At 44.6% G+C, this 12,120-nt stretch overlaps 1 protein-coding gene across 3 annotated transcripts in view; it reads left to right on the top strand.

The window, feature by feature from the left end:
* SRGAP2 (SLIT-ROBO Rho GTPase activating protein 2) overlaps positions 1-12,120 on the top strand; it is a 114,066-nt gene that overhangs the window by 68,544 nt on the left and 33,402 nt on the right. For all 3 annotated transcript variants that reach the window (XM_036398295.2, XM_036398294.2, XM_036398296.2), the window contains exons 9-11: positions 1,672-1,773; positions 2,602-2,799; positions 9,600-9,684. In XM_036398295.2, coding sequence (XP_036254188.1) covers positions 1,672-1,773; positions 2,602-2,799; positions 9,600-9,684 — 385 coding nt within the window. The remainder of the gene's footprint in view (positions 1-1,671; positions 1,774-2,601; positions 2,800-9,599; positions 9,685-12,120) is intronic.

Genomic DNA, 12,120 nt, shown 5'->3' with positions numbered 1-12,120 from the left:
TCCCTCCTGCAGCTCTGCCTGTTGGTCACCCTCATTTTTGGTTAATTGATCCCCTCCAGGGCTGCCTGTTTGGCTCTTCTGGGATCCTGAGAGGTGGGAGATGAGGTAAAGATTGAGCAGGTTCATGGCAGAGATATCTAAATTTTCCTTTTTTGGCTGTCAAAGCTGGATGATCTCCAGAGATCCCTTGCAACCCCAAAGATTCTGTGAAAAGGAGCAAGGGCTGCTGTTAAATCTGAGCTGATCCTGATGCTGATCCTTGGCCCTTCACTGGAGGTGAAAATGCTTAATTAGGTTTGATATTAAGTGTGAGTAGGAGACCTAGTTACCTACCTAGGAGACCTAGTAGGTTATTTCCTAAATATGAGTAGGAAACTACTAGGTTTGCTAGGTACTAGGTTTGCTTCTACCTACAGGTTAATCCCCAAGACAACCTCTGAATTTTGAAATTAGAAGGGCCAATATAAGAAACCTAAATGCTGTTTTTTTGCCGCATCTGAGGGCACAAATGCTGCTTTTTGCATCCTCCTTGTGAGCCAGGGCTCTCAGAGGACTCCTCATTTTTGGCAGGGCAAACCCCTCTCTTTGATGGCTTTATCAAGATGTGGTTGCTCAGCTGGGAGCTGTTCAAAGTCCCACAGGCTGAAACTGCTTCTGGATGGGAGCACAGGCCCAGTGGGACAATTTAGGTCAGTTGGTTGCATTTCCAAATTGGGCACAGACTGCAGGATGGGCTCTTGCAGGGCAGCCTCTTCTTCTGGGCTGGGAATTGCAGCCCCTGCTCCAGGCTCTTCTTTGTCTCTCTCATTTTAAGTGAAACCTTCAGACTGCAAATGCCCTTCCCTGGATTTTTCTGTGCTTCTGATGCTGTAAAATCGTGGGAAGAAAAGGAATTACCTGCAGAGTGTCATTCAGGAGCAGCTCCCATTCACTGAATCATTCATCTTGCTGCTTCTCAAGGCTGGAGGAGTGTTTAGAAATGCAGCTGATGGTGCAGCAGATTAAATCAGAAGATGTGATCCTGTGTGTGTGCATGGGTGGGATAAAACTCCCCATTTTCAATTCTGTCTCTGAAGAAACAGCCTCAGGCAGTGAGCTCAGTGTTTTCTTGTAGAAAACCCCCACAAAACCAGAACAAAACCAAAGGGAAAAGCTGCCTCATGCTGTGGAGTGAGAGTCTTTCTGAACCTCGGTGTTGTGTGTCTGTGACAGGTCCCCAGCCTGAGCTTTTTGATTTCAGCTGCCCTGGGTTCATCCAGGAGTGACCTGAGCCTGTTGTTGTGCTGTGCAGGTGGCTCAGCTGAACCATCCCAGCTCCTTGTGCCCCTTCCCCAGGCTGAAGCACTGAACCAAATTCTTGATTTTTGATGTGATTTATCCAAATACATGGCATGAAGCACCTCCAGACTTCCAAAGCACCCTTTGAGCTGACACCACTGAAAGCAGCTGATGTTTTCTAGCTCTTCTTTGATGTTGCCATCATCTGCTGGCTGTTATTCCTCTCAGGGAGGGAGCTGCACTTTGGCAGAACCTTCTCCTCTGGTTGAAATCCAGCTTTCAACCTGGATTTTAAAACTGGATTGGGTTTTAAAGCTCAGCACTTCAGAGAATGCTTGTGTCTGATAAACGAAGGAGTGATTGCAGTGCTCTGCTGTGCTGTTTCCCCTGCAGGAGTCTCAGCTCTGTGCCCAGCAGCCAGTCCAGAGTGAGCTGGTGCAGAGGTGCCAGCAGCTGCAGTCCCGCCTGTCCACGCTGAAGATTGAGAATGAAGAGGTCAGTTCATAACCAAAACCCAGCAACCCCCCTCAGCCACTTCCAGTGGTTGTTGGGCACTGGTGATGGAATAATCTGGTTCTTGTGATCCTTTTGCATTAACGCTTGTGGTAAAATTCAAGGCCAAAGCATTTTGTGCGTTAATTGCAGTGTGATCTCACAGGAAAGTTGGGTGTGTGGGGAGAATCTTTTGAAGTCCCCCCCATATCTCTCTTCACATCCTTCCTTTGATAAGATTGGCTGTGTTGCCAAGGTTGAATTTGGATAGCAAAGGGAAAAGGAGGAATTTAATGTTTTGAAGTGAGTTTGCATAACCTGAGTTAAAGTGATTTTTGTTTAATTGGCCGTCCAAGATGAGAAGATGACAGGAGTGGGGATCTGATCTCTGCACCTCTGTGTTCAGGACCTTTGGTGCAAAATTTGCAACCCCTTTTATGTCTAGAAAGTTGATTCTGGCCTTCAATAACAATGCACAGTGCAGCAGAGTCCTGTTTGTAATTAACATTTGATGCCCAGAAGATGCAGTTGCAAGGACAATTAGAGAATCTTGGTTCCAGCTTTCTTCGCTTTGAGGTTAAGTTTCTTTCCATCTCCTCCTGAGATCACAACTGAGATCCTGGCAGGGAGTCCTGGCAGGCTGAGGGTGCTGCCAGCTCTGTGCTTGCATGGACTGTGCTGCTAATGAGCCAGAATTAATTACAGCACCCAGGGTGTGAAACCAGTCATATCTGTTTATTAGCAAAGTGCTCCGGGGCGCTTCCTTCCCTCTGTTGTTTACTCACAACACCAAACCTTGAGGTTTTGAGTTCTCTCCTCCTTGCTGGGCAGGTGAAGAAGACGATGGAGGCCACTCTGCAGACAATCCAGGACATTGTCACCATCGAGGACTTCGATGTCTCTGACTGCTTCCAGTACAGCAACTCCATGGAGTCGGTGAAATCCACGGTGTCAGAAACCTTCATGAGCAAACCCAGCATTGCCAAGAGAAGGGCAAACCAGCAGGAGACTGAGCAGTTCTACTTCACTGTAAGGGGCTGATTCTTAGGGATTTAAGAGGGTTTTTCTTTTTTTTTCCTTTTTTTGGGAAATTCTCCCCTGTGAGGGAGGGTGGGGAGGCCCTGGTAGAGCTGTGGCTGCCTCAATCCTGGAAGTGTCCAAGGCCAGGAGAGGCTTGGAGCAGCCTGGGATAGTGAAAGTGTCCCTGCTCATCCCCTGGGTGATCTTTAGGATCCTCCCCAACCCAGCCCATTCCATGATTCTGTAATTTTCAATGAGATCTACTCAGAATTATCCTCACAACACAGTGCAAAGTGATGCTCCTGTCTAACAAAAATGCTTCTCTCACTGATTTTGGGCAAGCAGAGGAAGCATGTTGGGGTTTGGAAATGTGTGCTCTCAAAAAAAAATATTTTATGGAAATATTTTGGGATATCTCTGTTGGTTCCAACATAGTCTGTGGGTAAATTGTGTCAAATTTGATTTCTTCTGCATCTGAAAAGGAGCTTTCTGAGAAAGAACTTAATAGCTTGTAAACATGAAATTTCAAAACTAGTGCACACTGAAAGAATGTTTAGCTCTTTCATTTCTTGTTATCATCTTACAATTTCAGCCTGCTTAAGCTTTTCATTGAGTCGGTGTTTTTTACAAGATGCTTTTTGCTATTGAATTTCATGCCAGACTGGGTGTCTTTTTTCCTTCATCAGATTTATGTTAAACTGCTGAATTTGTTTCCAGTTTCAAAATATTTCAGAGTAGCAGATGAAAACCATGGATCTTACCCTGGTTAATTTGTCATTCCTTCAGGCATCCTTCACCTTCTTCTTCCCAGAATGGTGTTGCTCGTTAAAAATCTGAATTTCCAGTGCAAATGGCACTAACTGGGCAGGATGGGTCATTAGGCCTGGACTCAGAAAAATCCAAAATCCTGCACTGAAGGTGAATCTGGCTGTTGAAAGAAGTGGGTGGAGAAGCTGCTCCAATTAAGGCAGGATTGACCACCCTGCCCAGGGTTATGGAGCTAGAAAAGTGATTTTTAATTGAACTCTGAGCATTTCCTCTCCAGAGAGAGCTGCTTTGAGTTCAAACAGGAGAAGGAGGAGCCCAGGGCTCACTTTGGATGGATATTTCTCCTTTTCATGCTGGTGTTAGAGAGAGACTCTCTTTAAGCAGCCTGATCAGATGCTGGATTGATCTGCTATTGACCAGGCTTATAAATAGCCTTGATAAGGATTTCCAGCTCTGACTCTCCCAGGAGCAGCTTTTTCAGTGTCTCATAAACCCCTCTGATGGGTATTAATGAGGCTTGAGGGCAGAGCTTTGTGTAGGGGATAAAAAACAAAGTGCAGTGCAGAATTGAGATTAAATTCCCTTTTACCTCATGATGTGCTGAGCGCTGGGGAATAGGAACTTGGAGAAAAATGCTGATTTGAAAGAATATTCCATATTAATGTGACTCGTGGAGGAAACTCCATGTGGTGCATTCCTAGGCAGAGCTCTTGGGTGAATACAGGGATGGGAATTTAGTGGAAGGATGCTCACTGGAGTGAGCATCTTATTTTTATTATTCCATCTCCAGACTGGAATAATCTGAATTTCCACTGGAAGCACATCCCAGTGCTGATGGATCTCTTGTTGGGCCTTGAAGGGAGATGTGAATTCAGGGTAATTTAATTTGTATTCAGGCTAATTTCAACTTCCCACTGTGCAGGGGAGGAGGGCCCCAGCCCCGAGCTGCTGCAGGTGGATGAGGCAGGGAAGCAGCAGCGACCTCAGGGAGCCAAAATGCAGCCAAAATGCAGCCAAAATGCAGCCAAAATGCAGGGATGTGCTGCTGCTGCCATGGTTACACACATGGTTATGTGCCAGGCACCCTGGCACAGCTGCCCTGCAGGGCACAGCTGGCACCAGCCCCACCTGGGCACTGGCAAGGGGGGGAATGGTTCCATTCTTCCACCTCCAAACCAGCATAATTTGAGTTCTTGGGCAAAATTTGGGGTTTTATCTCTGGGAAGAGGAGGAAGCAGAGCAGTGCTGGTTGGGTGAAGTGCTTTAGGATTCATGGGGGTTTATTTTTGCCTTAAGACATGAGGGATAAAATCCTGCTGCTCCTGAGTCCTGCAGGTGGCTGCTGATCCTGTGACTCTTGAATTGTCATTCAGCTGAATTCTTGGTTTGGAATTAATCTTGGAGGGCTGAGAGAGAGGAACATCACTGTTTTCCTGGCTGGAGATGGATCAGGATGTGGAGCAGGGGCAGAAATGGTTTCTCTGTGTCCCAGACAGGGAGGAAGGCACAGTCTGGTTGGGTTCTGCTTCATCCCACGTGCAGCTGGTGCTGCCTGGGAATCCTGCAGGATTTGGGCTCAGGGATGCCCAACTTGCTGGGATTTGGTTCTACCTGGGAATCCTGCAGGATTTGGGCTCAGGGATGCCAAGTTTGCTGGGATTTGGGCTCAGAGGTGCCCAATTTGTTGGGATTTGGTTCATTCTGGGAATCCTGCAGGATTTGGGCTCAGAGGTGCCCAATTTGCTGGGATTTGGTTCAGCCTGGGATTACTGCAGGATTTGTGCTCAGGGATGCCAAGTTTGCTGGGATTTGGGCTCAGGGATGCCCAACCTGCTGGGATTTGGGCTCAGGGATGCCCAACTCGCTGGGATTTGGGCTCAGAGATGCCCAATTTGCTGGGATTTGGGCTCAGAGGTGCCCAATTTGCTGGGATTTGGTTCAGCCTGGGAATGCTGCAGGATTTGTGCTCAGGGATGCCCAATTTGCTGGGATTTGGGCTCAGAGATGCCCAACTCGCTGGGATTTGGGCTCAGAGATGCCCAGTTTGCTGGGATTGGGATCAGAGATGCCCAATTTGCTGGGATTTGGGCTCAGAGATGCCCAGTTTGCTGGGATTTGGATCAGAGATGCCCAATTTGCTGGGATTTGGTTCATTCTGGGAATTCTGCAGGATCTGGGCTCAGAGATGCCCAACCTGCTGGGATTTGGGCTCAGGGATGCCCAACCTGCTGGGATTTGGGCTCAGGAATGCCCAATTTGCTGGGATTTGGGCTCAGGGATGCCCAACCTGCTGGGATTTGGGCTCAAAGATGCCCAGTTTGCTGGGATTGGGATCAGAGATGCCCAATTTGCTGGGATTTGGGCTCAGGGATGGCCCAACCTGCTGGGATTGGGATCAGAGATGCCCAGTTTGCTGGGATTTGGAGGTGCACAATGCTCCTGGCTCTGCCTCCCAGCTGATCTTCACCTCTGAATTGTCCCCCTGCACAAATGAGGGGACTCAGAGATGTTTCTGTGCTTTGTTCTGGCTGCACTTAACTCCAGCTGTGCTCTGCCCCAAATGAAATCCTCAGGAGTTCTCCTGTAGTTTGATGATTTTTTTTTTCCTTTGTTTTTATTACACCAAAAATCCAGGGTTAATGGATCTTTGTAATTCACTGAGAAAAGCCTGAAGCTTTATTTTGTAATTAATTTTCTTTTTTCATCAGCATCCTTGCAAGAGGCAGGGAACAGAATGTTAGGCATGAGGAAATATTTAAAAAAAAAATTAAATTCTGCAGTGGATGGGAACATTTTTTTTTTCTCCTTTCAAGCAACCCCTGGTACCTGTTGATGTTTTTAATGACCTCAAAGCTGGAGCCTTGCAAGTCCCAGCGAGTGCCTCTGCCCTGCCCTGCCTGACCCACCTTATATTTATATTATTACAATTTCTCTTTATATATTTTATATTACATTAGTATAATTATTTATTATAGTTTTATTTTATTATTTTCTTTATTTTCATCGTATTTTCTTCTCCAAAAATTGAACTGGTTGAGCAAAGTATAGTTAGGGTTTGGCAAACAAACTCTACAGGGAAATTCCCCCAAAAAATGCAATTCATTTTTCGAGGGCGCTTCCTGTTTTCTTCCAAAACAACCAAAAAAAATATTGAAATATTAATAAAGGAAGCAGGAAATGCTGAGACTTTCCAAAGGGATTGAATTCTTGTGAAATGTTTCTTTCAATGTTGTCAAGCAGGGGACATAAAACACAGGCTTTTGGCAGTTAATTAAAGCCATTTTTGTTGGTTGTGTCAGGGCTGGGGAGCCCTCAGGGGAAGCTTCCTTAGTTCCTGGAAGGATTTCCCTCACTACTGCCTCAGTGTGTAAATTTCTTTATATATATGTTCAAAATATATATATATATATATATAAAATATAACATATACAATATATTATTTAATATAATTATACATATTTATTATAATATATATCTTTATAATATAATGTAATGTTTTAATAATAACTTAAAATATTTTATAATATCGTAATAATATTTTAATATAATGATATATATTATTTAATTACAGTATATAGTATATATTAGTAATATTATTAATATTTTAATTTATAGATATGATATATGTAAGTATAATAGAAATAGAATAGATATTTATATATTTATGTACATATTTTTATATAATTATTTTTATATAATATATATTTATATGGTTTTAATTTTTTTCTTTATTTATGTATATATTCCTACTTGACTCCTTCCACCCTGCATAGCAGCTGCTCCTGCCCAGACCAAGCAGGGTCGAGGCTCTCCTGTTGTTAAAAACATCCACTTTTAGGGATATTTTTATATAAGACTGCAAGGATTTGCAGTCTTATTGTGCAGATCAGACCTGAAGGGAAGTGGATTTAATTGGGGAAAGCTGGGAGTGTCCAAGGCCAGGCTGGACAGGGCTTGGAGCACCCTGGGGTGCTGAAAAATGTCCCTGCCCATGGAACTGGGTGAGCTTTGAGGTCCCTTCCCACCTAAAACCATTTGAGGATTTGATTCTTGCAAGAACATTTCATGATTAGATGAGAATCCTCTCCTTGTGCTCACCCTGCTGGGGGAATTTTTAAGATCTCTCAGGATGGCAAAGAGGGCTCTGTGATATTTGCAGAGTTTGTGGTTTTCAATGCAAGCATGTCCCGTTTATAACGTGGGCAGCCCCTGTGCAGCAGAGCATTTCACGTGCTGCAGCTCAGAGAAGATAAATAAAACTGCTCTGAGCTGCGAGATAAGAGATGAAAGAACCACAGAAAATAAATAAATAAAGAAAACCCAGCATCTGCAAAGCTGTGGAAAATCAGGGAGCAGTGGGAAAAACGCCTGTGTGGCTGTACAGTATTCCAGAGTAAATGGGAACCTCAATAATACCTTTATTTATTTTGGCCTGTGGATCATCCAGCACGCAGGGCTCGACAAGTAAAGTGGGGTGAGAGAGGTTAAGTGAGAGAATAAGCACAGTAGCAGCCTTTAGTTGGTTCAGACAGATTGTTCATTGAGTGCATCCCACCCTGCCTGCCCAGGGATGGTGGCAGCTCTTCTGATGGCTCCAAAAATGCCAAACATCCACCTGATCCCACAGAGGAGCAATGGAAATCGCCCTGCAGATGGAGAATTCACAGAATTTCAGAATTGTTAAGGCTGGAAAAGGCCTCTGAGAGCATTGATCCAAGCTTGGCTGGGCTCATATATGAGTGGCCTGAGCTTTAGGCTTGCCCAGATACTTAAGCCAGGACTTAGTTCTGTTCAGGCTTTAACTGTGAATTTCAGAGTTATTGTCACTGTAAATTCAGTGTCACTCTGTAAATTCAGTGTCACTCTGTAAATTCAGTGTCACTCTGCAACTGCAAATTCAGTGTCATGCTATGACTGTCAATTTGGTGTCACTCTGTAAATTCAGTGTCATTCAGTAACTGTAAATTCAGTGTCACACTAAATTCAGTGTCATTCTATAACTGTAAATTCATGTGTAAATTCATTTAGTGTCACACTAAGTTCAGTGTCACACTAAATGCAGTGTCACTCAATAACTGTAAATTCAGTGTCACTCTCTAAATTCAGTGTCACTCAATAACTGTAAATTCAGTGTTACTGGATAACTGTAAATTCAGTTTCACTGTAAATTCAGTGTCCCTGTAAATGCAGTGTCATTCTAACTGTAAATTCAGTGTCACTCTGTAAATTCAGTATCACACTAAATTCAGTGTCATTCTATAACTGTAAATTTGGTGTCACACTAAATTCAGTGTCATTCTATAGCTGTAAATTGTGTCACACTAAATCCAATGTCATTCTATAGCTGTAAATTCAGTGTCACACTAAATTCAGTGTCATTCTATAGCTGTAAATTCAGTGTAACTCTGTAAATTCAGTGTCACACTAAATTCAATGTCATTCTGTAACTGTAAATTCAGGGTCACACTAAATTCAGTGTCACTCTGCAACTGCAAATTCAGTGTAACTCTGTAAATTCAGTGTCACTCTGTAAATTCAGTGTCACTCTGCAACTGCAAATTCAGTGTAACTGTAAATTCAGTGTCACTGTAAATTCAGTGTCACTCTGTAAATCCAGTGTCACACTGTAAATTCAGTGTAACTCTGTAAATTCAGTGTCACACTAAATCCAATGTCATTCTATAGCTGCAAATTCAGTGTCACACTAAATTCAGTGTCACTCTGTAAATCCAGTGTCACTCTGCAACTGCAAATTCAGTGTCACTCTGTAACTGTAAATTCAGTGTCACTCTGTAAATCCAGTGTCACACTGTAAATTCAGTGTCACTCTGTAAATTCAGTGTCACACTAAATCCAATGTCATTCTATAGCTGTAAATTCACTGTCACACTGTAAATTCAGGGTCACACTAAATTCAGTGTCACTCTGCAACTGCAAATTCAGTGTCACTCTGTAAATTCAGTGTCACACTGTAAATTCAGAGCATCCCCAGCCCCTGCTCAGAGAGGTGATTGTCCCTCACCATCCTGTTTTCTCCACAGAAAATGAAGGAGTACCTGGAGGGCAGGAACCTGATCACGAAGCTCCAGGCCAAGCACGACCTCCTGCAGAAGACCCTGGGAGAAAGTGAGTGTGAGCTCCAGCCAGGCTGGGCATTTATTGAGCTCCTCAGCCCTGGATTAACCATGCAATGGCCATGCTGATGGTTTTTTTTTAATTAATTCCTCTGATCTGCATGAGGCAGATGAGTGGTGAACGCCAAAATGCTGAATTTTAAGGCATTAATGTGCATTTGTGTGCTGCCCCCTCCTTCACACCCATCCTGGTGAGCTCTTTTGGGGCCAAACCTGCTGATTTACTCATCAGTTCAGGATTTTTGGCCTTTATTTGTGTTCCTTTCCTTTACACCCATCCTGGTGAGCTCTTCATGATCTCCCTTGGGCCAAACCTGCTGATTTATTCAGCAATTCAGAATTTTTAGCCTTAATTTGTGTTCCCCTCCTTCACATCCATTCTGGTGAGCTCCTCATGATCTCTCTGGGGCCAAACCTGCTGATTTACTCATCAATTCAGAATTTTTAGCTTTTATTTGTGTTCCTCTCCTTCACACCCATCCTGGTGAGCTCTTCATGATCTCTCTGGGGCCAAACCTGCTGATTTACTCATCAATTCAGAATTTTTAGCCTTCATTTGTGTTTCCCTTCCTGGTGAGCTCTTCGTGACCTCCCTTGGGCCAAACCTGCTGATTTACTCAGCAATTCAGAATTTTTAGCCTTAATTTGTGTTCCTCTCCTTCACACCTATCCTGGTGAGCTCTTCTTGGACCAAACCTGCTGATTTACTGCTCAATTCAGAATTTTTAGCCTTCATTTGTGTTCCCCTTCCTGGTGAGCTCCTCATGATCTCTCTGGGGCCAAACCTGCTGATTTACTGATTAATTCAGAACTTTTAGCCTTCATTTCTGTGGCAGTTTGGCTGCTCCTCACCTCTGTGGCTTCAACCCAGTGTTGAGCCCAGGCCTTTGTTAGGAGAAGCACAAACAAATTTCAGAGCATGTGAAATATGTTGCCTGTCTAGAGGGCATCAGTCAGGGGGCAGCAGCCAGAACTGAATATTCATTTGCTGTTAGAGGCAGAACAAAGGCAGATTTCTTTCCCTTCATGGTATGGGCAAATCCTGTTGGCCAAAACCACTTCAACTATGCACCCAAGTTTCCATAGAAACCTTCCTGCCTTGTGTTTGCAGAGGAGAAGGTTTGAGCAGTCCAAATGTCAGGTCAGAAACTGGATTTTGCCAGGCTCAGCTCAGTCCTGGGTTGTGTCTGGAGCAGGGCTGTGTGGCTGAGCTGAGCTCCCCACAAATCTGCTGGATGAAAAAACTCAGCCAGCATGTGGGCTTTGAAGGGCTTTGGAAATCCACTGAAAAACTGAAATATTTCTTGCTGCAGCAGTCAAGAGTTTGGTGTTGATCAGAGACGAGGGGAGGGTGTACCTCGGTTTGGGTTGCTCATCACCTCTTCAGCTCTCCTGTAAGAAAGGGTGGCTGAAGGCAAAGTTTTGTGTGCTCAGGGCATTCTTGGTGTGCCTCTGAAGATGTGTGAGTGGCAGAGTGGCTGCCCCTGGGACTGCTGGCATTCCTGGGCCCTGCCTGACCTCTGCATTCCAGCCCTGCTTCCTCTTACCCTGCCTGCCCCCTGAGCCCAGCTCAGGCCGGGCTGGGCGGGGAAAGGAGAGGAAATTAAATGTGATTTCTGTATTGCTGTGTGGATTTAAAGGCTGCTTCTGTTTCCTTCATTTGCTTTTTGCAAATCAGAGCTTTGGTAGCGGCTCTGTGAAGGGAGCCAGTGAATGTCAGGGTGAGCCCCCAAAAAATTCCTGCTGTCAATTCCTGTGAGATCAGAAAGAGCTGGGAAAAGGAGGAACTTCCCATTTCCCAGCCCACAGGAGCAGGTTAATGCTACAAACTGGAGACCATGCCTAGATTTATCCATAAAATGTCACTTAATTGGGAAATGGGCAAATAAAATTCCCTCCACGTGTCCCTAGAGCAGGGTTAGGAGCTCTGCAGGAAAATGTGCCTCCAGCTGTGTGTCTCCAGTGCCTGGGAGCTTCAGGGGGTTGTTATTTTTTATTCTCCTCCCTGCCCCATCCTCAGGTGACATTTTTCAGTCGTGGTGGTGCAAATTGCCTTAATCTGAAGATGACAAGTTCCAGCAGTAAAAGTAGCAGCAAGTCCTCCTCTCTCTCTGCAAGTAATTATGTCCCTGCCTCCTGTCCCCATTTGTCACCCTAATGCAGGAGCCCCTTGATGCTGCCACAGTAATTTCTCTGTATGAATATTCCATGATGGAAAAAGGGGACAGATGGCTGGAAATTCTGCTGCAGAATAACATTTTCATGTAAATTATGCACTGTTTTGGCTTTTACAGTGGGGAGAGCAAAAGTGGCTATCAAGATGTGCTCAGCTAATTGTCAGCCATCAGCAATTATCTGCTTCCCTCACTCCTCCTTCCACCTCCCCAGGAGCAGGAAGACAACAGGAGGGAAGGTGGATTTTCAGCTG

The sequence above is a fragment of the Molothrus ater genome, chromosome 25 (genome assembly GCF_012460135.2).
Source record: "Molothrus ater isolate BHLD 08-10-18 breed brown headed cowbird chromosome 25, BPBGC_Mater_1.1, whole genome shotgun sequence".
Lineage (NCBI taxonomy): Eukaryota > Metazoa > Chordata > Aves > Passeriformes > Icteridae > Molothrus > Molothrus ater.
Note: the sequence above shows the minus strand (reverse complement) of the source record. Positions and strands in the feature narration are given on the sequence as shown.